At 48.8% G+C, this 27,479-nt stretch overlaps 1 protein-coding gene across 1 annotated transcript in view; it reads left to right on the top strand.

The window, feature by feature from the left end:
• Window positions 1-1,078: 1,078 nt before the first annotated feature.
• Window positions 1,079-27,479, top strand: part of hecw2a (HECT, C2 and WW domain containing E3 ubiquitin protein ligase 2a) — a gene marked incomplete at both ends in the record, with an annotated part of 34,298 nt that continues 7,897 nt past the window's right edge. Inside the window, 26 exon segments of the mRNA XM_080498102.1 lie at window positions 1,079-1,481; window positions 7,790-7,897; window positions 8,014-8,108; window positions 9,208-9,274; window positions 9,393-9,562; window positions 9,636-9,775; window positions 9,904-10,004; window positions 10,472-11,352; window positions 13,988-14,348; window positions 14,541-14,633; window positions 14,903-15,053; window positions 16,037-16,146; window positions 16,237-16,361; window positions 17,718-17,903; window positions 19,615-19,749; window positions 21,000-21,102; window positions 21,233-21,329; window positions 21,759-21,842; window positions 23,626-23,708; window positions 23,776-23,798; window positions 23,800-23,832; window positions 23,834-23,875; window positions 23,878-23,901; window positions 24,354-24,466; window positions 25,828-25,980; window positions 26,812-26,910. Coding sequence (XP_080354228.1) covers window positions 1,079-1,481; window positions 7,790-7,897; window positions 8,014-8,108; window positions 9,208-9,274; window positions 9,393-9,562; window positions 9,636-9,775; window positions 9,904-10,004; window positions 10,472-11,352; window positions 13,988-14,348; window positions 14,541-14,633; window positions 14,903-15,053; window positions 16,037-16,146; window positions 16,237-16,361; window positions 17,718-17,903; window positions 19,615-19,749; window positions 21,000-21,102; window positions 21,233-21,329; window positions 21,759-21,842; window positions 23,626-23,708; window positions 23,776-23,798; window positions 23,800-23,832; window positions 23,834-23,875; window positions 23,878-23,901; window positions 24,354-24,466; window positions 25,828-25,980; window positions 26,812-26,910 — 3,980 coding nt within the window.

Genomic DNA, 27,479 nt, shown 5'->3' with positions numbered 1-27,479 from the left:
GTGTGTGTTCGTTAAAGATTTCCTCTTCCACTGCCCTCGTGGAGATAATGGATTTCAAATGAAATCAGCTCAGTCTGCTCTCCCTCTCTTGGGGGGGTGGGGGGTAGATGGGGGGGGGGGGGGGGGGGGGGTGGGGGGTGATGGGGGGGACGACTGTTTGCACAACTCAGAAGAAACGACATCAATACGCTTCATTAACCATTTAAAGAAGATGGAGTTTTGCATCCCAGACGAGGAAACCCCCATAAACAACAACGACCAGAGCCTCCTTGGTTCCCCCCCCCCCTCCTGTCAGGGGGGGGGGGCGTCATGGCTGCCGGGGGGGTTGTTTGTGCAGGAGACAGAAAACAAGCGTTCCGGCGGTTTTAGAAGCGTGAAAACAGTTTTTTTTTCTTTTTCAACACGGGTCCCAGAGGGGGGGAATTGTAAAACCCCGGCTCACTCTTATTTTGACGATTTATTTATTTATTTATTCTGTTTGAGCGTTTTTTGGGTCATTTAAAAAAATATTTTTTACAATATTTTCTTTTTTTTTTTTTTAACCTGTTTTAGATATTTTTCATTCTTATTTCATTTGCTGCTTTTGTCACGTCAACTCTTTTACTTCATTAATTAATGAATTAATTTACCCAAGCGATAGTAGAAATTATATCTATTTTAATGTAATTTTATTTTTTAAGCTATTATATATAAAAAAAAAAAAATTTAATTACGTGGAAACGGAAACAATGAAAGTGAAGGATGAAAACTGTATATTTTTCATGTTCAGTCGTTGTGTGGGAGGAACTTTGTGGTCGACTGACCTCCGTCTCTCTCGTCTTCAGGTTCTCGTCTCCAGATCTGAGGTCGTGGCGGCGCCGCTCGGTCGCCATGGAAACCGTCGGCGGTCGAGGAATCGCCGCCTCCTTTTTTTTTGCTTTTTTTGTTGTTTCTACTCCGTCGCCTGGTTTGAACAGTCCCCCCCCCCCCCAGAGATGAAGGTCGCCACCGGGCTGGTCGGATGAGACGCTTCCACCCTCGTCCGTCTCTCGTCCGTCTCTAAACCCGTCCCCGCCGGACCCCACCTCCAACCGTCCACATGCGTCCCTCCCTCGCCACGGCGGTCCTCCCCCCCAGGACCCGCAGCCACAATCCACCCAACCTGGCGGTGGGGGGCCGCGAGCACCTCTCCGCCCCGCGGAGGCGGAGCCCCCACCTGCGGCACACCCTCAGCCCGGAGAACCTGCGGACGCTGGCGGAGAGGGGCGGGGCGGCGGCGGCGGGGGGGCCGTCGGGGGCGGCCGACAACGCCTCGGTGGTCAGCGCCCCCATCGGGCTCCACCGGGCCAACAGCGACACGGACCTGGTGACGTCCCAGAGCCGGTCCTCGCTCACCGCCTCCACGCTGGAGTACACGCTGAACCGCGGCCACAACCTGGTCATCTCCTGGGACATCAAGGAGGAGGTGGACGCCACCGACTGGATCGGGCTCTACCACATCGGTGAGCTCGCCGCGCTGGAGGTTGTGCCTCATGCTCCTGCTGTGAAGCTGCAGACAGACAAGAGAAACACACATATAAGCCGCATCTGACGATAAGCTGCAGGTGTCCACGTTGTGACAGGGCAGGAATGTTCATATTTTCATTAATTCTCACAAATCTGTCTTTCGTAGTGCTGGAAATTGTGCCTCATGCTCCTGCTGCGAAGCCGCAGACAGACAAGAGAAACACACATATAAGCCACAGGCGTCCACGTTGTGACAGGGCAGGAATGTTCATATTTTCATTAATTCTCACAAATCTGTCTTTCGTAGTGCTGGAAGTTGTGCCTCATGCTCCTGCTGCGAAGCTGCAGACAGACAAGAGAAACACGCAGACACATAACCAGCAATCTCTGTTGATAAAGTATTTTATGGGTTATTTGCTGATTGTGATTCTGAGAAGGAAGATTCCTCAGTCACAAGAGTTTAGTCCTCTTGTTTACGTGATGCACCTGAACACATCGTTGACGGCAGTCACCTGCTGGACCACCAATGTCACTTTTAAGGCAATTTACCATAAAAAAAAAAACCTCCATTTCAAGAGTGTCTTGGCCGAGACATCAAGTTTCCAGACAAAACCGATAAAAATACATTAGAAACATAGAAATATGCTGAAAAAAAATCTACAAAACAGTTTTAAAAAGAGTCCAGTGAAACCAGGTTATTGAATGTATTTCCAGTGGAGTCTTGGCTTTAGGAAGAGACAATACTGGGTAAAAAGGTGTTCCGGTTCCATAATAGAATCCACCCCCCCCCCCCCCCCCCACCCCCCTCTGCTGCCCTCACCCTGACCCGGCCTGCTTTTTTTTTCCTCATTTTTTTTCTTGTAACCGTTGTGGGAGAAGTCGAGGTCGGGTGTCGGGTCGCGTAAAAGCAAATTACAATTCAAGATGCTGACAAACGGTTTTTCCCCTCGAAGCCGTCGCTGCTCCGAGCCCCCGGCTGGTCGACCGTCACACGCCTCCTTTTCTTTTAACCAAAAAAGATTTAAATGTGATGCCTCAAGATTCAAAGGTGATGTTGCATCGTGCAAAGTTGCCATATTTTCCGCACTATTGAGTGCGTCTGAATTTAAGCCGCATCCGCAAAATTTTTAAAGAAAAAACAAAACAAAACACATATATACGGCGCATCTGACGATAAGCTGCAGGCGTCCACATTGTGAGGGGGCAGGAATTTTCATATTTTTACAAATTCTCACAAATCTGTCTTTCGTAGTGCTGGAAGTTGTGCCTCATGCTCCTGCTGCGAAGCCGCAGACAGACAAGAGAAACACGCAGATACATAACCAGCAATCTCTGTTATTTGCTGATTGTGATTCCGAGGAGGAAGATTCCTCAGTCACAAGAGTCCAGCGCTCTAGTTTACGTGATGCACCTGAACGCATCAGCTGTTGGAGCTCCGGACAAGACGAGCTCACCAGGAGCACAAATGTCACATTTAAGGCAATTTACCATTAAAAAAACCCTCCTTTTCAAGAGCGTCCTGGCCGAGACAGGCAGCAGCACGTCAAGTTTCCAGACAAAACCGATAAAAATACATTAAAAATAGAAATATACATAGAAATATGCTAAAAAAAACAAAACAAAACAACAAAAGTTTTAAAAAGAGTCCAGTGAAACCAGGTTTTTGAACATATTTCCAGTGGAGTCTTGGCTTTAGGAAGAGACAATACTGGGAAAAGAGGTGTTCCAGTTCCATAGCAGACCCCCCCCCCCCCCCCCTCGGTGGGGGTCAGGCCCCCATATCTTACGATCGCTGCTCAACAAGACTGAGTAAAGAAATGTCGTGTCGAGCGACGAGCTCCCTGCTCGTGTGTCGGCTCGTCGGCTCCGCCAAGACTTTTTAGATGAATCTTTTAATAAGCCGCCCCCAGAATTGTGCCGACATCAGCATTCAGGGTTCGAGCGTCAGCGATATTCCCGCATGCAGATTCGCACAAAACTTCAACACAACCGCTAGCGGTGTTTCTCTGAGGTTTCCTCGCTGCGTCACTGATCTGGACTCAGATCAGTTTGTCTCACGTGGAAATAACCTAGATAAACATATATGTTTTAATATAGGTTTTGAATATATGTGACATATATAAATAAAATTGGACGTTTTCCTATATTATGTGTACATATATGCACATATATGTGCTTAATTGTTGCCTTGATAATGTATGACAGTTGCCAAAGTGAGATATGAGCTATATATATGTATATATGTGTATATATGTGTGTGTGTGTGTGTATATACATATATATGTGTATATATGTGTGTATATATACATATATATATATATATATATATATGTAGATGTGGAAATATAGAAGCAGTACAGGAGACCTACATGGCCTGTATAGTCACATATATGCACCTAACTTTTGCCTATATGTGACATATATAAATAAAATTGGACGTTTTCCTATATTATGTGTACATATATGCACATATATGTACATATATGTGAATATATATATGCACATATATGTGCTTAATTGTTGCCTTGATAATGTATGACAGTTGCCAAAGTGAGATATGAGCTATATATATATATATGTATATATGTGTGTGTGTATATACATATATATGTGTATATATGTGTATATATACATATATATATATGTATATGTGGAAATATAGAAGCAGTACAGGAGACCTACATGGCCTGTATAGTCACATATATGCACCTAACTTTTGCCTATATGTGACATATATACGCATGTATGCAGCATACATGTGCATATAAACTGCTTATATGTTCCATATATGCGCATATATCCTCATATCGGTTCTTTCCACGTGGGGTGTCTCAGCGTCGCATCGAGAATTCTACCGATAAAGTCGATTCAGACGCTCGGAGCCACGAAAAAGACCCTCTTCTGCACATGCTCAGTAGTAGCCAATCAGAACACCGCAGGGTGTCACGACTCCCCGTCCATATTCCTCCTGGGATTTGATGCTTTTATTTTGACAGTCACCGTGATATGACAGTACAAATTGGTGTTCTGTCCATATGAATGTTACGTGTTAACCGTTGTTAACGTTTATAGCTTATTCTCTGCACGCGTGTGTGTGTGTGTGTGTGTGTGTGTGTGTGTGTGTGTGTGTGTGTGTGTGTGTGTGTGTGTGTGGTTTCATTCCGGAAACAAACAACAGCACCCTCTAGTGGACCGACATGCTAACTACATAATTTAAAAGAAAATGTTGTCGCGTAAACGCAAAATCATTCCGAAACCAAAAATATAAACACGCTAGAGGCTTTATAGTGGCGCCCCCTGGTGGAATTAATACCAGCCGCCATCTTTTTTTTTTTTTTTTGAGCCTCCATAGAGCAGGAACGTCACTTTTTTATCCTTCTAGTTACAATAACAACTAGCCTGGCGCTTTAATCTGATTACTCACTTCCAGCTTCATATGTTTGGAAGCTTCTCGGCGCCCCCCCCCCCCAGGTGGGGGGAGGGGGGGGGGCCCGACCTGACCCCACCTGTCCTCGGGGCCCCCCCTTTTGTTTTTAGCTGATGTCGGCGTTTTTTTGCGGCGGGGAGCCGAGAATAGTTTTCTGGAGCCTCCAGGCGCTAGTCGATACTGAAACCTCAGTCCTGGAGGCTGAGTCGACACGTGGCGGCTCCGCCTCGGTGTACGATGACACACACACACACACACAGGCCACGCCCCCGGCGCGGTGGTCTTCGACGGGGTTTCGCCGATCCTGCTTAGAGATGGGAATTTGACAGGGGGGGGGTTATCGTCAGCCGGATGGCTGAAAGCTAATACGGCAGCGATTGTCCACCAGCAGCATTTCCTCGCCGGAGGCTCTGATTCCGTCCATCAGCGCCACGATCACCTCTGGACCCACAGGGTTTGGACGTCTGCAGTCTTTAGGACCAGAGGAGCTCGTCCTCCAGGCGTCACTAGGACTCTACTGAGACCCGGAAAACACGTTTTAAATGGCGATATACAGTATATACAGTATGTAGCAGGAGACCTTTGGGAGGTCAGACACACCTGGTTTACCAGCTTGAAGAGCAACCAGCCACACGTGGTGAACTCGTGGCTTTTAAATCTAAAGTTGTACAAAAGTGATGGTATAAAACCATTAATCCTGCTTTTAAGACAGAACCCAGCTCTCCTGGAGACTCAGAGGATGTTCTCACCAGGAACCTGGTTCACCTGAACCAGATGTTTCTGGTCTGTCGTCCACACCAGAACCTGGTTCACCTGAACCAGATGTTTCTGGTCTGTCGTCCACACCAGGAACCTGGTTCACCTAAACCAGGAACCTGGTTCACCTGAACCAGATGTTTCTGGTCCGTCGTCCACACCAGGAACCTGGTTCACCTGAACCAGATGTTTCTGGCCTGTCGTCCACACCAGGAACCTGGTTCACCTAAACCAGGAACCTGGTTCACCTGAACCAGATGTTTCTGGTCCGTCGTCCACACCAGGAACCTGGTTCACCTGAACCAGATGTTTCTGGTCTGTCGTCCACACCAGGAACCTGGTTCACCTAAACCAGGAACCTGGTTCACCTGAACCAGATGTTTCTGGCCTGTCGTCCACACCAGGAACCTGGTTCACCTGAACCTGGTTCACCTGAACCAGATGTTTCTGGTCTGTCGTCCACACCAGGAACCTGGTTCACCTGAACCTGGTTCACCTGAACCAGATGTTTCTGGTCTGTCGTCCACACCAGGCGGTTTTAGAAACATGAAAACAGTTGTTTTTTTAACACGGGTCCCAGAGGGGGGAGATTGTAAAACCCCGGCTCACTCTTCTTTTAACGATTTATTTATCTATCTATCTATCTATCTATCTATCTATCTATCTATCTATCTATCTATCTATCTATCTATCTATCTATCTATCTGTTTTTTTGGTCATTTAAAAAAATGTTTTTTTACAATGTTCTTTTTTTTTTTTTTTACCTGTTTTAAATATTTTTCATTCTTTTTTCATTTGCTGCTTTTGTCACGTCAACTCCTTTACTTAATTAATTAATTAATTAATTTACCCAATTTTTTAATGTAATTTAATTTTTTAAGCCATTCTATTACATTTTTTTTTTTTTTTTTTAATTACGTGGAAACAGAAACTATAAAAGTGAAGGATGAAAACTGTATAGTTTTCATGTTGGGCCTGTGTTTGGTTGCCATGGAACCACACACACACACACACACACACACTTACACAATTATAGTGGCCTAAAGGTGAAAACAGTGCAGCTGTGGACACAACTGGTTCAGTTTGGCGTGTACTTCCTGTCTCCTCGCAGCACACAGAATATTTGCAAGTTTACTTTTTCGACCTTCCAGAGAATTGCGCAGTCCAGTGACCGAGCCGGCTCGGTGTATCGCGTTAGTATTGGGTAATAGATTTCTTTAAAATAAATAAATAAATAAATAAAAAATGGATGCATTTAACTGCAGAAAGGTCAAATGATGCGGTGAGAAAGACTTTGCTGGTTCTGAACCCCCCCCCCCCCGGGACTGAACCCTATCTGGACCACCTGAGAAGAGCTTTGCACAAGTTTCTGTGCTGGGGAGAGGTAAGGCGAGGCGAGGCGAGGCGAGGCGAGGCGAGGCGAGGCGAGGCGAGGCGAGGCAAGGCGTCAGGTCACTTCATATCGATCAGGGAGCCGCCAGGACTTCATTACCTGCCCCGGGGTCTCAAACCCCACAGGAGCTCGACTAAGCAGACATTCAATGAGAAGCAAAGCTGCACTCCCCTCCTTGACTCCCCTTCAGGACACACACACACACACACACACACACACACACACACACACACACACAGACTCCCTCCACCAGTCAGCTGAGTTCGATGCTTCATTAATCTGTGTGCAAAAGTGCTACGTACAGCGGAATTCCCCCCCCTCACCCCCCCCATCCCCCTCACCCCCCCTCACCTCCTCACCACCCCCCCCCCCCCCCCTCACCTCCTCACCACCCCCCCCCCCCCCCCCCCGGTGTTTTGAACTGGGAGGAAGTTTGGGCTTTGTCCTTCAGGTTGCAGCCAGGCGCTATTTTAGGACTGGATTTCACTGATTACAGACAAACTGTGTGAAGCAGACGAACCAAAGGAGGAACACATTTTTTGTTTTGTTTTTTTTTCTGGTTTTTTTTTTTTTTTTTTGCACTACAAGAGCAAAAACGTGGCGCTCCGGCGCCAAACATCTGTTGTTCAGTTTAACATTGTTCAGTCAGACGTGCACACACAACACTGCGGTGGTGAAACGTCCCCCCCCCCCGATGTGTGTGCCCCCCCCCCCCCCACCCGCTGCAGATGAAACCAGCCCGTCCAACGTGTGGGACTGTAAGAACCGGGGTGTGAACGGCACCCAGAAGGGCCAGATCGTGTGGCGCCTGGAACCCGGGCCCTACTTCATGGAGCGTAAGTCACCGCCTTCCCGCAACCCGTGGTTTTGTTGCTTTCCTGTTGTTGTGACCGGGGAGGGTTGTCGGTGTGATTCCTTGTCTCCCCCCCTCCCTCCTCCCTCCTCCCTCCAGCCGAGACCAAGATCTGCTTCAAGTACTACCACGGAGTGAGCGGAGGCCTGCGGGCCACCACGCCCTGCATCACTGTGAAGAACCCCACCGTCCTGGTGAGTGTGTGTGTGTGTGTGTGTGTGTGTGTGTGTGTGTGTGTGTGTGTGTGTGTGTGTGTGTGTGTGTGTGTGTGTGTGTGTGTGTGTGTGTGTGTGTGTGTGTGTGTGTGTGTGTGTGTGTGTGTGTGTGAGAAAAAGCCTGGCTCTGGTCTGAAACACCCGACGACCCCGGGTGACATCACTGACGTCCCAGTGCGTCTAGCGGCTGTATGAAGTACACTGTAAAAATTCCTCCGGAAAAAAAAGATACTAAAATAAGAAAATTAATCCTCAAAATAAGCAAAAAACAGAACAAGAAAATTTTACTTTGATTTTTTTTAAAAAGTGAAAAAAAACACAAGAAAAGTAATACAAGAGAAAAACCAAGCTAATTAAATTAGAACAATTTGTGGTTAATAGTGAGTTGTAGGCGACTATTGCGTCGTCTTCACAACCATAATAATTCCTGAAAAAAATATACTAAAATAAGAAAATTAATACTTAAAATAATAAAAATGATCTGCCAACAGAACAAGAAAATTTTACTTTGATTTTAAAAAAAGAGCAAAAAGAGAAAAAGGAGAAAAAAGAGAAGAAAAGTAATTCAAGAGAAAAACCAAGCTAGTTAAATTAGAAGAATTTGTGGTTAATAGCGAGTTGTAGGCGACTATTGCGTCGTCTTCACAACCATTATAATTCCCTTTCAAAAAAAAAAATTCCTGAACAAAATAAGAAAAAAAAAAAATTAAAATAAGAAAATTAATACTTAAAATAAGCAAAATTTTCTACCAAAAGAACAAGAAAATTTTACTTGACAAGATTTTCAAAAATAAGAAAATAATTCCAGCCTCATATCTTGAAATTTCAATATCTTGAAAGTATTATTTTCATGTGTTATTATTTTGAAATCTTAAAATTAAGAAGACTGGGCTCGTCAGTTCAGGTTCCTACACCCAGAACTCTCTCTAGAGCTTTTACTGAGGAATTTATGGATGAATAAAATGTTTTTAAATGTGGAGATGCCTGATTGTAGGGTCAAAATGCAGTGTGGTGTGTGTGTGTGTGTGTGTGTGTGTGTGTGTGTGTGTGTCTACAAACCATGTCCTGTGTGTCCCAGGTGGAGGGTCTGGCGGAGCAGGTGGGCATCGAACACCCCCGGAAGCTCATCAGCTTCACTTTGACCGGTGAGTTGAGATGATTGGAAAGTGGGCGGGGCATATGGGGGCGGGGCCAGGGCAGGGGGCGGGGCCAGCCAACTGCAGCTCTGATGGCGAAGCGTCACCTGGGTCTGCTCTGCCTTAGATCTGCGCGCCACCGGCCTGAAGAAGGGCATGTTCTTCAACCCCGACCCCTACCTGAAGATGTCCATACACCCGGGCAAGAGGAGCGTCTTCCCCATCTTCAGCCACCACGGCCAGGAGCGCCGCTCCGCCATCATCGCCAACACCACCAACCCCGTCTGGCACGGAGAGGTGAGCTCACGCTCTCCCGGTATGGCATGAATGGCTCACGAGTCGCTCAAGAAAATGCTGGGTTTTTTTCCAGAAATACACGTTTGTGGCGCTGATGACGGACATCCTCTACATCGAGGTGAAGGACAAGTTCGCCAAGAGCCGGCCGATCATCAAGCGCTTCCTGGGGCAGCTGACGATCCCGGTGCAAAGGCTCATCGAGAAAATTCCAGGGTAGGTGCCGGGACCCCGGGACCCTGGGACCCCGGGAACGCCTCGCCTGCTCCTCGTTTTAGATGACGATGTGACAATGTGACGACGAGGCGCTCAGCAGTTTCCTCCCATGTGGTGTTTTCCTGCAGCATCCAGCCGGTGAGCTTCTCTCTATGCCGACGACTCCCCACTGAGCATGTGAGCGGCCAGCTGCAGTTCAAGGTGGAGCTCACCTCCACCGGACCCGATGGTAAACCTGAGTCTCCTCTTTTTTTTTTTGTTTAAGAACATTTCTTTATTTGGAGTCGCCTCGCCACACGTAAAAACATTTATTCGTTTAATAAAGTAGAATGAATGCAGACCATCGGGCGTTTCACAATTTGGACTTTACAAATATGTCAATTACAAAAAATGATCGATCAAAGTGGAATATATTTATAAAAACAAAACAAAAAACAATGATTAATTAATTAATTAAATAAAGACAGTCGTTTTGGGTCATTTTGTTGAATCGTGCCTGATCGAGGAAGTGATTCTCTCCATTACAAAGATTTCGTCGGCGACATTCTTTCCAGTTGAATTCCAATTTTTTTTCCCCCCCAATTACAGCAACTGTTTCTCTGTGTGCCTTATTTTGGCGGGTCCAGAATAAGTGACTTCCTGGGCTCCAACAGTTCCAAATGTGTTTTTCATCGCCCTTTGTCATCCCGACTCCAGGCGCCTCTCCGGACTCCATCATCGGCCTGAACGGCGCCCCGGGGACGCCGTCGGACGACGAAGACCTCCCCCACCACCTCCCGGGCGTGGTCTCCTCGGGCCCCTCCCCCACCGGCTCCCACGGCTCTCAGAGCCTGTGGGAAGGCGGCGCGGCGGCCTTCCCGGAGAAGGACTTCCCCCTGATCGGCGCCGAGGCCCGATTCGCCGATCCGGAGAGACTCTCCCGACACGAGATGCTCCAGAGGTCGTTCACGGAGGGCCTGGACGCCATCGAGGCCCCGAAGGGCCCCGGCGAGAGGCCGCTGGGCGCCGCCTCGCCCAAGCTGTGCTCCAGCTTCCCCACGCACACCCGACTCAGCGCCATGCTGCACATCGACTCCGACGAGGACGAGGACCGGTCGGGGGCCAACGACGTCTTCCCCGTCCCCCTGTCCCCGCTGCTGATGAACGGGGAGCCCCCGGACATCGGCGGCCCCGACGACGACGAAGACCCTTTCCCGGAGCTCCAGCAGGACCTGGAGCAGCTGGAGCGCCTGGCGCTGGAGGAGGAGGAGGGGGAGGGGGAGGGGGAGGAGCCTGACGGCACAGCCACCCTGCCCGAGGACGTGCCCCCGGAGGCGGAGGTGGCCCTGGCGGCGGGGGCCGGCCTGGACCCGGACGACGTCCTGGAGCCCGACGTCTTCCTGGAGGTGGACGAGGCTCCCTTCACGGACGCCGCGTCCCACGAGGCCTCGCCGGGGGGCGGCGGGGGGGCGGCGGAGCAGGGGCGGGGGCCCGTCGAGGACCCCTCGTCGGACATGGACAGCTGCTCCATGGCCACGGCGCCGCAGACCGTCTTCTCGTCGTCGGAGAGCTGCCCGATCACGCTGGTCACCGCCGTGGTAAGACTCCGTCAACGTACCGTCAAATCTCTCTGTGTCCGATCGGACCTGCTGGTTCGCCTCGGTGGGGGTCGGAGACGCGACGCCGTTTGCCAAATCTTTGTTGTTTTTTAACTTCTGGTCCCGCCGGTCGTCTGACCAGCCGGCGTCTGATTGGAACTGCCGAGAGACACGAAGAGGAAATCCTGCATGTGGTGCCAGATCTTTACAGAACGAGACCAAACTCTGACAATACCCCCCCCCCCCCCCCCACACACACACACACACACACACCCCCCACAGAGCTGATCAGAGACGGCGCCCAGGATTTGAGAGTAGAAACGGTGGATCAGTTTGGGCTCGTTGACACAATCACACATTGTGTCCTCCAGGCTGGGGACGTCCCAGAGCAGGAAACCAGGAAAACTGGTTTTGTTTAACTGAAAGACGAGATTTAGTGAAGGTTTCAATTGGGTACAAGTCACATATTGGGCTCTGCTGTCCATCCCAGTAATGTCCCTGATAAATACTGTCCATCCCAGTAATGTCCCTGATAAATACTGTCCATCCCAGTAATGTCCCTGATAAATACTGTCCATCCCAGTAATGTCCCTGATAAATACTGTCCATCCCAGCAATGTCCCTGATAAATACTGTCCATCCCAGTAATGTCCCTGATAAATACTGTCCATCCCACCAATGTCCCTGATAAATACTGTCCATCCCAGTAATGTCCCTGATAAATACTGTCCATCCCAGTAATGTCCCTGATAAATACTGTCCATCCCAGTAATGTCCCTGATAAATACTGTCCATCCCAGTAATGTCCCTGATAAATACTGTCCATCCCAGTAATGTCCCTGATAAATACTGTCCATCCCAGTAATGTCCCTGATAAATACTGTCCATCCCAGTAATGTCCCTGATAAATACTGTCCATCCCAGTAATGTCCCTGATAAATACTGTCCATCCCACCAATGTCCCTGATAAATACTGTCCATCCCAGCAATGTCCCTGATAAATACTGTCCATCCCACCAATGTCCCTGATAAATACTGTCCATCCCAGTAATGTCCCTGATAAATACTGTCCATCCCAGTAATGTCCCTGATAAATACTGTCCATCCCACCAATGTCCCTGATAAATACTGTCCATCCCAGTAATGTCCCTGATAAATACTGTCCATCCCAGTAATGTCCCTGATAAATACTGTCCATCCTAGTAATGTCCCTGATAAATACTGTCCATCCTAGTAATGTCCCTGATAAATACTGTCCATCCCAGTAATGTCCCTGATAAATACTGTCCATCCTAGTAATGTCCCTGATAAATACTGTCCATCCTAGTAATGTCCCTGATAAATACTGTCCATCCCAGTAATGTCCCTGATAAATACTGTCCATCCTAGTAATGTCCCTGATAAATACTGTCCATCCCACCAATGTCCCTGATAAATACTGTCCATCCCAGTAATGTCCCTGATAAATACTGTCCATCCTAGTAATGTCCCTGATAAATACTGTCCATCCCAGCAATGTCCCTGATAAATACTGTCCATCCCAGTAATGTCCCTGATAAATACTGTCCATCCCAGTAATGTCCCTGATAAATACTGTCCATCCCAGTAATGTCCCTGATAAATACTGTCCATCCCAGCAATGTCCCTGATAAATACTGTCCATCCCAGTAATGTCCCTGATAAATACTGTCCATCCCACCAATGTCCCTGATAAATACTGTCCATCCCAGTAATGTCCCTGATAAATACTGTCCATCCCAGTAATGTCCCTGATAAATACTGTCCATCCCACCAATGTCCCTGATAAATACTGTCCATCCCAGTAATGTCCCTGATAAATACTGTCCATCCCAGTAATGTCCCTGATAAATACTGTCCATCCCAGTAATGTCCCTGATAAATACTGTCCATCCCAGTAATGTCCCTGATAAATACTGTCCATCCCAGCAATGTCCCTGATAAATACTGTCCATCCCAGTAATGTCCCTGATAAATACTGTCCATCCCAGTAATGTCCCTGATAAATACTGTCCATCCCAGTAATGTCCCTGATAAATACTGTCCATCCTAGTAATGTCCCTGATAAATACTGTCCATCCCAGTAATGTCCCTGATAAATACTGTCCATCCCAGCAATGTCCCTGATAAATACTGTCCATCCCAGCAATGTCCCTGATAAATACTGTCCATCCCAGTAATGTCCCTGATAAATACTGTCCATCCCAGTAATGTCCCTGATAAATACTGTCCATTTGAAAATGGAGCTGCCAAAAAGGGCTATTTAAAAACAAAGAAATAAGAAAATCAGAACCACTGTGCCTAGATTATATTAACAAATGACATTTTGTTTCTGGTCAATAATTTCCAAACATCACTGGAGAAAATTTTAGACATTTACATTGAACTTTTATTTTTTGGGGTGTTAAAAAATAAGCCACTGCACCGAATTTATGTTCTGATTTTTTAATTTTTTTTTCCCGGCCGGCACGCCAACGCAGTTTCCACAGAGCTGTGTTTGGTTGCCGTGGCGACGGAGCCGAGGCTGTTCCCGTTGTGAGACTGCCGGCGTGATTTACCCCCGCAGGACGAGCGAGTCACGCCGTGTCACTGTGTTTTCGTCCGGCGTGTTCTGCAGGAGACGGCGGAGGGCGCCGAGGCGGCCATAGACCCAGGGGGAGCGGCCGGGTCCGGAAACCCGCCGGCCCACCGGGGCGCCGCCGCCGCCGACGAAGGCGGCGGGCGAGGGCGAGTCGCCGCCGCCAACACCGCAGCCGCCGCCGCTACCGCAGCCGCCGCTACCGCCGCCGAGGCGGAGGCTCCGTCGCCAGGCGACCGCGAGGAGGAGGCGGGGGAGGCGGGCGCGAGGAGGCCGAGCCTCCAGGCCGCCGGGGGCGGGGGCGGGGCCGAGGAGCCGGAAGGGGAGGAGGCGGAGCTCCACGAGGAGGCGGGGCCGACCGACTCGGAGCAAGTCGCCACGGAAACAGATGGAGAGGAAGGTAGTTTGTGGTCAGAGCTCAGCGCCCAGGAGGACGTCTGACTCACCGCCTCAGTCTGTTCATATCTCGACGACGACAATGACGATGATGATGATGATGATGATGATGATGATGATGATGATGATGATGATGATGATGATGATGATGATGATGATGATGATGATGATGATGATGATGCAGCTCTGTGTCCAGGTTCTCACGTCAACGGCCACCCCGTCCGCTCGCTTCCCTCCGTGCGACATGACATCCACAGATACCAGCGTGTCGACGAGCCTCTGCCTCCCAGTGAGTGTGTGTGTGTGTGTGTGTGTGTGTGTGTGTGTGTGTGTGTGTGTGTGTGTGTGTGTGTGTGTGTGTGTGTGTGTGTGTGTTCATGAATGACACACAGTGGTGTTTTCCTTCTCTTCTTCTCTGCTTGTGAGCTGGATTGTGGAAAAAAAAAAAAAAAATCCTCATCACGATGACTTTATTTATTTATTTATTACGTCTCATTTTGAGTATTTTGCTGTGGCCTGCGGGGGGCGCTGGTGTTCACGCTGTCGTCTGCCTCTCAGACTGGGAGGCTCGGATCGACAGCCACGGCAGGATCTTCTTCGTGGACCACGTGAACAGGACGACTACGTGGCAGCGTCCCACCGGCCCGCCGGCCCCCCAGGGCCTGACCCGCTCCAACTCCATCCAGCAGATGGAGCAGCTCAACCGCAGGTGACGAGGCCAGGGCGTTCCGTAAAGTACGAACCTAAAAGTGGTCCCCGAGAGTAATACTTAAATTTTTTTTTTGGGGGGGGGGGACGAGCCTGGCCTCTGGCCCAGTTAATGATGAGTATTTAAGTTTTGAATGGATGTTTTTTTTTATATTTTGAATTTTATTTTGAAAAAAATGGCGTCAAAACAAGCTAATTAGCTAGTGATTCGTGACCGCAGCGCCCCCATTAGGCCACCTACCAAATTTCAGCTCAATCATACAACGTTTGTTAGCATCTTAGCATTAGCATGTTAGGCCGCGAGCTATCCGACCTACCTGAAAATCTCAGGTGGTGCCCGGGAGGTGCCCCCGAGCCGGAATCTGGTCTTATCTCCACCCTGGTGGTGTGAACGACACCGCGCTGACGGAACATGAAGGCTTTTCGTAAACTGCCACCGACATGATTGTTCTGGCCTAATGCGTTTCGCGAGGTCCCTAATTCCCATTCATCTCATCCCGCTAAATTTCGCTAAGTTTTCTAGTCATGATGGCACCTGGTGGCTGAGCCGTTTCCATAGCGACAAGCCACGTTTCTCACAATGATGTAGAGTTAGCAGCGACATGAGCTGGCGGCTAGCATGCTAACTCGGCTTCACAAAACAAACGCCGCGGTCGTCTGCGCTTTATAGTCGTTTTATTTATTTGTGAGGGAAATCTGGTTTTTGTGTCGTGAAGAATGAGGCGTAATCGAGTTTTCCGAGTTTCCAGCATGACCCCCGTGCCACTTTTGGAACTTCTGTGCTAATTTTTGTGACGTTCATAGTCTGCGGTGCAGGAAACACGTTTCTTCTTGCATGAATAACGTAATAAATATTTCCCCCAACTTTTTAAATCGCCCTTATTATCCCTGATGTGTTTTTTTTAACTATGAAATTCTCCCGACACTAGTTATACCGTTCTGTTTGCCTAATTTTTTAGCTTTCTGCGTCATTTTCTTTTCCAGATACCAGAGCATCAGGAGGACCATAACCAACAGCGACCGGACCGAGGAGAACCCTGTAGACCTGCTTCCTGAACCCCCGGACCCCGACCTGCTGCCCCACTCCCTCTCTGGTCGGTCACCGCTTTCAATCTCAATTATTATTATTATTTATTTATTTATTTTTGATAATAACTGAGCAGGCTGCTGTTTCCTGTTGGCAGACTACCGGCGGGACGGCGCCGTGGCTCCGTCCAGCAGCCGCTCGCGCCTCTCGCTGCTGCTGCAGTCGCCCAGCGCCAAGTTCCTGTGCAGCCCCGACTTCTTCACCGTGCTGCATTCAAACCCCGTCAGTAAAAACGCCCGCCCACCCTCCTTCTCACGCTGAGATCAAACACTAGATAGAGTGACTGGGAATTTTTTTTTTTTTTAAATGACCAAATGAACGTGTGATTGATAGAAAATAGCGGCGACACCTGGTATGAACTCCATGTTTGTGGATTTAAGACGTTTGCAGCAGAGAGACCTTGTTTTCTAAAACTGTGCTTTTCAACCTTTTTTGAGCCGAGGAACACTTTTTTGTTTGTAAAACTCTGGAGTCACACCTCCACCCGAAAATGCTAAAATGTTAAACTCTGTAGCCTCTATCAACAATATAAAGTCTTTCTCATCAAAGACGTCAAAGTCATTGTCATCAAAGACATCAAAGTCTTTCTCATCAAAGTTTTATCAACAGGAATCCAGTAAATCCAGAAAGCAAGGACTTTTTTTAATAGTGCCTCCCTCAGTGTGAAACCTGGACCTGATGGATGAAGAGCTGAGATCCTGGTTTTCAAAAACTTCTCCATCACTGTCACTGACACAGTACTTTGATACAAGATGGTAGCAGGAGGTGGAGATGAACCACACTGACGTCTGTCACTTTACATTTCACCGGCAAAGTTCTGTGCTGCCCTCTAGTGGTGAAGAGTATTTATACAGGATTACTCTGCAACACACTGTGAGAGCAAAGGTTTTTTTTAGAAAGAAATGTGAAATTGAATAATTTCCCACGGCTCAGCTGACGATCTGGAGGAAACACCAGAGGGTGGAGAACTCTGTTCTAAAAGACGACGTTCCTTCCACTGGGTTGTACTTTAGATAAATTCTCGCCGCTGCAGGTTTGGAACAGTCGATCCTCGTCACTGGTCTTAATGTTCCGGCTGATGGCGGCGACCTTTATGGTCCAAAGAGAAGAAAAGTTTGTTTTGCAAACTTTCCATTAAAATATATTTTGCCTGGAACTGTTCAGTTTAGAACGTCAGACATAATTAGATTTTTTTAACATCTGTTTTAAAGTGGCCCGCGATACTTTTATAATCGATTTAATCTATTTTAGCTATTTTTAATGTTTTACTTTTGCTTTAGTCTCTTTACACTCTTGGAAATTATGCATTTAAAAATAGTCTGTTTTTCCCTTTTTTACATACTGATTTGCGTCATTTCCGATTTTTTTTTTTTTAATGTTTTTTGCCAATTTAGTCATGTTAGCTGTTTTTTGAATACTTTATTTGTGTTGTGATGTCAAAGTCGCTGCTCTACTTTGTTCTGCTATTTTCCAGCCATGAGATGAGAGTTGTTTTAAAAAGAGAATGTTCCGGTCGAGGTTCTCCCTCCCTCCCTGACGAGGTGTTTCAGTGTTTTGTTGGTGTGGCCCCCCCCACAGAGTGCCTACCGCATGTTTACGAGCAACACCTGCCTGAAGCACATGATCAGCAAGGTGCGGCGCGACGCCCACTACTTCGAGCGCTACCAGCACAACCGCGACCTCGTCACCTTCCTCAACATGTTCTCCAACAAGCAGCTGGAGCTGCCGCGCGGCTGGGAGATGAAGCACGACCATACCGGCAAGGTTGGTACCGCCGCCGCCGTGAAGCACCCTCAATCCCCCCTGATTCCCCCCTGAACCCCCCTGATTCCCCCCTGAACCCCCCTGAACCCCCCTGAACCCCCCTGATTCCCCCTGAACCCCCCTGATTCCCCCCTGAACCCCCCTGAACCCTCCTGAACCCCCCTGAACCCCCCTGATTCCCCCCTGAACCCCCCTGAACCCCCCTGAACCCTCCTGAACCCCCCTGAACCCCCCTGATTCCCCCTGAACCCCCCTGATTCCCCCTGAACCCCCCTGATTCCCCCTGAACCCCCCTGAAACCCCCCTCAATCCCCGTCTCCTGACACCTCGTCGCCCAGACCTGATGGCGGCCGTGTGCTCCGGTGAGGTGAGGTGAGGTTCCTGGTTCTTGGCTGGTGAGGTTCTTGGTTCCTGGTTGGTGAGGTTCTTGGTTCCTGGCTGGTGAGGCTCCTGGCTGGTGAGGTTCTTGGTTCCTGGCTGGTGAGGTTCTTGGTTCCTGGCTGGTGAGGCTCCTGGCTGGTGAGGTTCTTGGTTCCTGGCTGGTGAGGTTCTTGATTCCTGGCTGGTGAGGTTCTTGGTTGCTGGTTGGTGAGGTTCTTGATTCCTGGCTGGTGAGGTTCTTGGCTGGTGAGGTTCTTGGCTGGTGAGGTTCTTGGTTCCTGGCTGGTGAGGTTCTTGGTTCCTGGCTGGTGAGGTTCTTGATTCCTGGCTGGTGGGGTTCTTGATTCCTGGCTGGTGAGGTTCTTGATTCCTGGCTGGTGAGGTTCTTGGCTGGCGAGGTTCTTGGTTCCTGGCTGGTGAGGCTCCTGGCTGGTGAGGTTCTTGATTCCTGGCTGGTGAGGTTCTTGATTCCTGGCTGGTGAGGTTCTTGGCTGGCGAGGTTCTTGGTTCCTGGCTGGTGAGGCTCCTGGCTGGTGAGGTTCTTCATTCCTGGCTGGTGAGGTTCTTCATTCTTGGCTAGTGAGGTTCTTGATTCCTGGCTGGTGAGGTTCTTGATTCCTGGCTGGTGAGGTTCTTGGCTGGCGAGGTTCTTGGTTCCTGGCTGGTGAGGCTCCTGGCTGGTGAGGTTCTTCATTCCTGGCTGGTGAGGTTCTTCATTCTTGGCTGGTGAGGTTCTTCATTCTTGGCTGGTGAGGTTCTTCATTCTTGGCTGGTGAGGCTCCTGGCTGGTGAGGTTCTTGGTTCCTGGCTGGTGAGGTTCTTGGCTGGTGAGGTTCTTGGTTCCGGGCTGGTGAGGCTCCTGGCTGGTGAGGCTCCTCACTGACCTGAAAAACTTGGTCTCAGTGGAGTTCACCTCTGCCCCCTGAGGTGAGGCAGAGTACTGCCTGCCTCACTGGCTGGACTTTTCTCTGAGCTTTATTGTGGCGGTCAGCAGGAAGGAGACGTGACGCCACCTAGAGTCCTGCTGGATCTGAACCCGAACTGAACCAGAACCTCTGGATCTGAACCCGAACTGAACCAGAACCACTGGATCTGAACCAGAACTGAACCAGAACCTCTGGCTCCGACCACCAAACACTCAAACTGCAATTTCTACTGAATAAAATGTAAAAAAATGTATAAAGTCACACTGAAAATGCAAGTTTATCACAAATCGATGGAAAACATTCATATTAATTTCATGTTCGTTTTTCTTTTTTCCTGCCCCCCCCCCCCCCCCCCTCCCCCCGTCGCCCCTGTCCCCCCCCCCTCCCCCCGTCGCCCCCCCCAGCCCTTCTTCGTGGACCACAACTGTCGCTCCACGACCTTCATCGACCCCCGCCTGCCCCTCCAGAGCTCCCGCTCCACCGGCCTGCTGGCACACCGCCAGCACCTGAGCCGCCAGCGCAGCCACAGCGCCGGGGAGGTGAGGGGGGGGGGGGGGAGGGGGGGGGGCGCCACTGCAGCACTCCTCACCTGGAGTCAACCCTCACACACACACACACACACACACACACACACACACACACTGCAGAGACTCCACCCCCCCAGGAGCCTCACCTCTTTATGTGGCACGTTTTATCGCGTCGTATTAAAAGTGTGCAGCTGATTTTTATTCTTTTATTCCCGTCAGGATGACACGTAACAACCGACAGGCGAAAACTAGCCATAAGGCTAATTCTGGCATATTTTGTAGAAATGTATGTTATATTATGTCCCGAGAATAAAATAGATAAATAAACTAAATTAAAATGTCAAATAACGACACAGCTCACGATTCCACTCGCCTTATTACGTCGGCGAAAATTATGATTTTTTATTTTATTCAAATAATTAAATTTAATATTTGAGTCGTAAAATAGATATTCATTATAGATGCACATGTTTTTAATAAATCAAAATTCAGGATGAAGTCAAAACAAAAGAAGATGAATCAATGAATTACATTTAATTCACATTTCCATTTAAGCTTATTCAAGAAAGAGGAAAAGAATTGAGATCGTATATTATTCATGAAAGGATATTAAGTTAATCAGATTAAAATAATGTAAAAATAGTCGCGTAGCAAAAATGTCCCTTCGTATGTAAATATATTAAATAGTAAATTGTAATAGTGACGGTAATATTAACAAAATAATGCTTATTATTGGTAAAAAGTGCATTAAAGCACCACATAAAGCAAGATTATTCTTTTTTGGTATTGTTTCTTTTCAAACCTGCAAAATTGGAATAAGCAAGAAAAAAGTTATTTTTTTAAATGTAAAAAAAATAAACACATCAAATCAAATCAAACTTTTTTCCGATACTATTTTTCTCTCACACTCTTATTATCACTTTCACCCCAATTTGTTTAATATTATATCAACTTTTGACCTTTGAGTCGCTCTTTTCCATAAAATGTGTTTATTATCAGTTTTAACAGGAAACTATTTTATTGATTCAAAAGAATAATCGGTAGAAAACCTGCATTTAACCCTTCGTGTGCACTAAATGGAATATTCAACATGGAAGAGAGTCTCACAATCTGGATTTTCAGATTAAAAGCCTCTAAATTCTCACATAAAGTCCCGTTGTTTTATTTGAATCTGCACAACAATCAGTTTTTTCTACCAGAAGAGGATTCAGCAGGAGGTATCTGACCTCTGACCTCTGACCTCTGACCTCTTGTGACCCCAGGTGGTGGACGACTCCCGCCAGGCCAACCCCCCCGCCATGCCCCGCCCCTCCAGCACCTTCAGCGGCGCCAGTCGCAGTCAGTACCACGACGTGGTGCCCGTCGGTACGTCTGAGCAACACTGACCCAGACACAGCGGGCGGATTCTATCACTCTTTTTACTCTCTCTCTCTCTCTCTCTCTCTCTCTCTCTCTCTCTATCACTCTCTCTCTCTCTCTCTCGCTCTCCCTCCAGCCTACAATGACAAGATCGTGGCGTTTCTACGGCAACCCAACATCTTCGAGATACTGCAGGAGAGGCAGCCTGAGCTCTCCAGGAACCACCCGCTCAAGTATGTTCAGTCTTCTTCATCTTCATCATCATCATCATCATCATCATCGTCATCGTCATCATCAGGATGGACAATGAAACATCAAATCTGGCCTTTGGGCCAAAATTGACCCGTAAAAGTGTAAAAACTGTAAAAACGTGAAAGAAAACATCGATTTTTGTATTATTTTTTTTAACAAATTTTTTAAGCATAAAAGAAACAACACAACTCTGAGACCCGAGCATATATATATATATATAAATATATATATATTTATATATATATATATATTTCTCTTCCTGCGACGCCGTTTTGCTCCTTGAATAAAGTGAATTTTTAAAAGTTTTTTTTAATGACTAATTGTGCCCGTGTGTGTGTGTGTGTGTGTGTGTGTGTGTGTGTGTGTGTGTGTGTGTGTGTGTGTGTGTGTGTGTGTGTGTGTGTGTGCAGGGAGAAGGTGCAGTTCATCCGCAGTGAGGGGGTCACTGCTCTGGCTCGGCTCTCCAGCGACGCCGACCTGGTGATGCTGCTGAGGTGAGCCCTGCTCTCCTGCTCTCCTGCTCTCCTGCTCTCCTGCTCTCCTGCTCTCCTGCTCTCCTGCTTCTCCTGCTCTCCTTCTTCTCCTGCTTCTCCTGCTTCTCCTGCTCTCCTTCTTCTCCTGCTTCTCCTGCTTCTCCTGCTCTCCTTCTTCTCCTGCTTCTCCTGCTCTCCTTCTTCTCCTGCTTCTCCTGCTTCTCCTGCTCTCCTTCTTCTCCTGCTTCTCCTGCTTCTCCTGCTCTCCTTCTTCTCCTGCTCTCCTGCTCTCCTGCTTCTCCTGCTCTCCTTCTTCTCCTGCTTCTCCTGCTTCTCCTGCTCTCCTTCTTCTCCTGCTTCTCCTGCTTCTCCTGCTCTCCTTCTTCTCCTGCTTCTCCTGCTCTCCTTCTTCTCCTGCTTCTCCTGCTTCTCCTGCTCTCCTGCTCTCCTGCTCTCCGGCTCTCCTGCTCTCCTTCTTCTCCTGCTCTCCTGCTCTCCTGCTTCTCCTGCTCTCCTTCTTCTCCTGCTTCTCCTGCTCTCCTTCTTCTCCTGCTTCTCCTGCTTCTCCTGCTCTCCTTCTTCTCCTGCTTCTCCTGCTTCTCCTGCTCTCCTTCTTCTCCTGCTTCTCCTGCTTCTCCTGCTCTCCTGCTCTCCTGCTCTCCGGCTCTCCTGCTTCTCCTGCTCTCCTTCTTCTCCTGCTTCTCCTGCTTCTCCTGCTCTCCTTCTTCTCCTGCTTCTCCTGCTCTCCTGCTTCTCCTGCTTCTCCTGCTTCTCCTGCTCTCCTGCTCTCCTGCTCTCCTTCTTCTCCTGCTCTCCTGCTCTCCTGCTCTCCTGCTTCTCCTGCTTCTCCTGCTTCTCCTGCTCTCCTTCTTCTCCTGCTCTCCTTCTTCTCCTGCTTCTCCTGCTCTCCTGCTCTCCTGCTCTCCGGCTCTCCTGCTTCTCCTGCTCTCCTTCTTCTCCTGCTTCTCCTGCTTCTCCTGCTCTCCTTCTTCTCCTGCTTCTCCTGCTCTCCTGCTTCTCCTGCTTCTCCTGCTTCTCCTGCTCTCCTGCTCTCCTGCTCTCCTTCTTCTCCTGCTCTCCTGCTCTCCTGCTCTCCTGCTTCTCCTGCTCTCCTGCTCTCCTTCTTCTCCTGCTCTCCTTCTTCTCCTGCTCTCCTGCTCTCCTGCTCTCCTTCTTCTCCTGCTTCTCCTGCTTCTCCTGCTCTCCTGCTCTCCTTCTTCTCCTGCTTCTCCTGCTTCTCCTGCTCTCCTGCTTCTCCTGCTCTCCTGCTTCTCCTGCTTCTCCTGCTTCTCCTGCTTCTCCTGCTTCTCCTGCTTCTCCTGCTTCTCCTGCTTCTCCTGCTTCTCCAGGCGCCGGCGTGATTTATATCTATATTTATATCATTTCTTAAATAAGTGAAAAATCACTGGCTTTTTAACTAATAAGTCATTTTTGCTTAAAACAAAATTGTCCGCTAAGATTGTTATTCTAGTTTTAAGATGATTATTACGTACTGTTTGGCTTAAAACAAGCATTTTTCATCATTTTAAGACGACTGAGCAGCAACCAAAGGACCTGAAGTGACATTTCATAAGCTAAAGCTTCTTATTTTAAGATTTTAAAATAATAACACGTGAAAATAAAACTTGTTTTGAGTCCAGAAATGCTGTGTTCAAGTAAAACTTTCTTGTTCTGTTAGCAGATAATTCTGCTTCTTTCAAGTATAAATATTGTTATTCTACTATATTTTAGAGGGATGTTTGCACCCCCCCCCCCCCCCCCCCCCCCCCACTGTTTTAACCGTCCGCTGTCTTTCCCCCGTCAGTCTGTTTGAGGAGGAGGTGATGTCCTACGTCCCGCCGCTGCTCCACCCGAGCTACTGCATGTCGTCCCCCCAGAGCTCCCCCGGTAAGACCGCGTCCCCGCCTGGACCCGCCGGACGTCCTCTTGACTTTGTCTTGTCTCCGGCTCTCAGGGACGCAGCGCGCCAACGCCCGGGGCGCCGGCGCCGTACAAGAGGGACTTTGAGGCCAAAGCTGAGGAACTTCTACCGGAAGCTGGAGACGAAGGGGCTACGGGACAGGGGCCGGGCAAGGTTCAAGTACGTCCAGAGCCGTCTTGTATCATGACGCCTGCTGTTGAAGTCCTCGCCCAGGATTAATCCGCCGCTGAAAATAGTCCCCCGTCAGATGAACTGTTTTCCTGGTTGATTAATGTTTGCGTGCAGCTTCAGCGTCCGACTGGAAGGAAATGACTGAGCCTCTTTCATTATTCACACCCTCATTATGAATGAGGGGGGGTGTGGAGGGGGGGGGGGGAGTGGGGGGGAGGGTGCAAGAGAGATGGACTCCACATTAAAGGTTTCCGTCTTTTTATAGCTCTCGTTTAAAATTCAACGATATAATGGATCATGAGAAAAAGTTAGATCGTCTCGTCTTCTGATGGTTCTTTAAGTTTCGGGAATATTTTCATCTCATCTGACCTGGACTGACCTGTTTCTTCCTGCCCCCCCCCCCCCATAACCCCCCCCCCCCCCCAATCCCCCCCCCCAGGCTCATTATACGCAGAGACCACCTGCTGGAGGACGCGTTCAACCAGATCATGTGTTACTCTCGCAAAGACCTGCAGAGGAGTAAACTCTACGTCAGCTTTGTGGGCGAGGACGGGTGAGTGAGCCTCAGGACATAGATCTATAGAACTAGAAGCTACTGACGCTAGCAGCAGGAGGAGCAGGACCATAGACCTATAGAACTAGAAGCTACTGACGCTAGCAGCAGGAGGAGCAGGACCATAGACCTATAGAACTAGAAGCTACTGACGCTAGCAGCAGGAGGAGCGGGGGCCATAGACCTATAGAACTAGAAGCTACTGACGCTAGCAGCAGGAGGAGCAGGGCCATAGACCTATAGAAGTAGAAGCTACTGACGCTACCAGCAGGAGGAGCAGAGCCATAGACCTATAGAACTAGAAGCTACTGACGCTAGCAGCAGGAGGAGCCGGGCCATAGACCTATAGAACTAGAAGCTACTGACGCTAGCAGCAAGGAGGAGCAGGGTCATAGACCTATAGAACTAGAAGCTACTGATGTTCGCAGCAGGAGGAGCAGGGCCATAGACCTATAGAACTAGAAGCTACTGACGCTAACAGCAGGAGGAGCGGGACCATAGACCTATAGAACTAGAAGCTACTGATGTTAGCAGCAGGAGGAGCAGGGCCATAGACCTATAGAACTAGAAGCTACGACGCTAGCAGCAGGAGGAGCGGGGCATAGAACCCTATAGAACTAGAAAGCTACGACGCTAGCAGCAGGAGGAGCAGGGTCATAGACCTATAGAACTAGAAGCTACTGATGTTCGCAGCAGGAGGAGCAGGGTCATAGACCTATAGAACTAGAAGCTGCTGACGCTAGCAGCAGGAGGAGCGGGACCATAGACCTAGAGAACTAGAAGCTACTGATGTTAGCAGCAGGAGGAGGACCTATAGAACTAGAAGCTACTGACGCTAGCAGCAGGAGGAGCAGGGTCATAGACCTATAGAACTAGAAGCTACTGACGATAGCAGCAGGAGGAGCAGGGCCATAGACCTATAGAACTAGAAGCTACTGACGCTAGCAGCAGGAGGAGCAGGGCCATAGACCTATAGAACCAGAGTTGTAATGAAGTTTATGAGCCAGAATCTACTTCTAAATTTCTATGTGCTCTGCCTTCTTCTGCATCTTTGGTGTTTGGTGAGTCACAGTGCCCCTAGTGGCCATGAAGGATCTTTTTTTTTTTCATCATGTGGATGTATATTTATATATCTTGAGTTACAAATGGTCAAAAAGCTAAAGGGGCTCTAAAATGCAACTCAAGCTACATTTTTGGTAAATATAACAAACCTCTTTACATAAGTTGATCTTTCTGGCCGTAGTTTGTGAAAGTTCAACGTGTTTCGTGACTCTGAGTCGATTATATTTGCTGGAAAATGTAAAAAAAAGAAGCATGTTTGTTTCAGCCATGAAGTCAGAAGTGGTTTGTTTGTGTGGCAGGCTGGACTACAGCGGCCCGTCCAGGGAGTTCTTCTTCCTGGTGTCCAGGGAACTCTTCAACCCCTACTATGGCCTCTTCGAGTATTCAGCCAACGACACCTACACCGTCCAGATCAGCCCCATGTCCGCCTTCGTAGACAACCACCATGAGTGGTGAGGGACATGAGAATCCTCATCCTGTTGCTCCGCCATGAGAGCAGATGAGAGGAGATGAGAGGAGAGAGGAGATGAGAGGAGAAGAGAGCAGATGAGAGGAGATGAGAGCAGATGAGAGGAGATGAGAGCAGATGAGAGGAGATGAGAGCAGATGAGATGAAATGAGAGCAGATGAGATGAGATGAGAGCAGATGAGAGGAGATGAGAGAAGAGGGCAGATGAGAGGAGAAGAGAGCAGATGAGAGAAGAGAGCAGATGAGAGGAGAAGAGAGGAGATGAGAGCAGATGAGAGGAGAAGAGAGGAGATGAGAGAAGAGAGGAAATGAGAGGAGAAGAGAGGAGATGAGAGCGGATGAGAGGAGATGAGAGGAGAGGAGATGAGAGAAGAGAGCAGATGAGAGGAGAAGAGAGCAGATGAGAGGAGAAGAGAGCAGATGAGAGGAGAAGAGAGGAGAGAGGAGAAGAGAGCAGATGAGAGGAGAAGAGAGCAGATGAGAGGAGAAGAGAGGAGATGAGAGAAGAGAGGAGAAGAGAGGAGATGAGAGAAGAGAGCAGATGAGAGGAGAAGAGAGCAGATGAGAGGAGATGAGAGGAGATGAGAGCGGATGAGAGGAAATGAGAGGAGAGGAGATGAGAGAAGAGAGGAGATGAGAGGAGAAGAGAGGAGATGAGAGCGGATGAGAGGAGATGAGAGGAGAGGAGAAGATGAGAGAAGAGAGCAGATGAGAGGAGAAGAGAGGAGATGAGAGCAGATGAGAGGAGAGGAGATGAGAGAAGAGAGCAGATGAGAGGTGAAGCTCTGATTCCCTCAACACTTGGTCTCTCCAGGTTTCGGTTCAGTGGACGGATCCTGGGTCTGGCTCTGGTCCACCAGTACCTGCTGGACGCCTTCTTCACCAGGCCTTTCTACAAGGGACTGCTCCGGATGTGAGTCCTGCTCCTCCTGCTCCTCCTCCTCCTCTTTCCTCTTCCTCCTCTTCTCCTCTTTCCTCTTCCTCCTCCTCCTCCTCTTCCTCCTCCTCCTCCTCTTCCTCCTCTTTCCTCTTCCTCCTCCTCCTCCTCTTCCTCCTCTTTCCTCTTCCTCCTCCTCCTCCTCTTCCTCCTCCTCCTCCTCTTCCTCCTCCTCCTCCTCTTTCCTCTTCCTCCTCCTCCTCCTCTTCCTCCTCCTCCTCCTCTTCCTCCTCTTTCCTCTTCCTCCTCTTCCTCCTCCTCCTCCTCTTCCTCCTCTTTCCTCTTCCTCCTCTTCCTCCTCCTCCTCCTCTTCCTCCTCTTCCTCCTCTTTCCTCTTCCTCCTCTTCCTCCTCCTCCTCCTCTTCCTCCTCTTTCCTCTTCCTCCTCCTCTTCCTCCTCCTCCTCTTCCTCCTCTTTCCTCTTCCTCCTCCTCCTCCTTCTTCCTCTTCCTCCTCCTCTTCCTCCTCCTCCTCCTCCTCCTCTTCCTCCTTCCTCCTTCTCTTCTTCCTCCCTCCTCCTCCTCCTGCTCCTGCTCCTCCTCTTAT

This window comes from Blennius ocellaris (genome assembly GCF_963422515.1).
Source record: "Blennius ocellaris genome assembly, chromosome: 6".
Lineage (NCBI taxonomy): Eukaryota > Metazoa > Chordata > Actinopteri > Blenniiformes > Blenniidae > Blennius > Blennius ocellaris.
The sequence above is the reverse complement of the archived record's forward strand: the minus strand, read 5'-3'. Positions and strand labels throughout refer to the sequence as shown.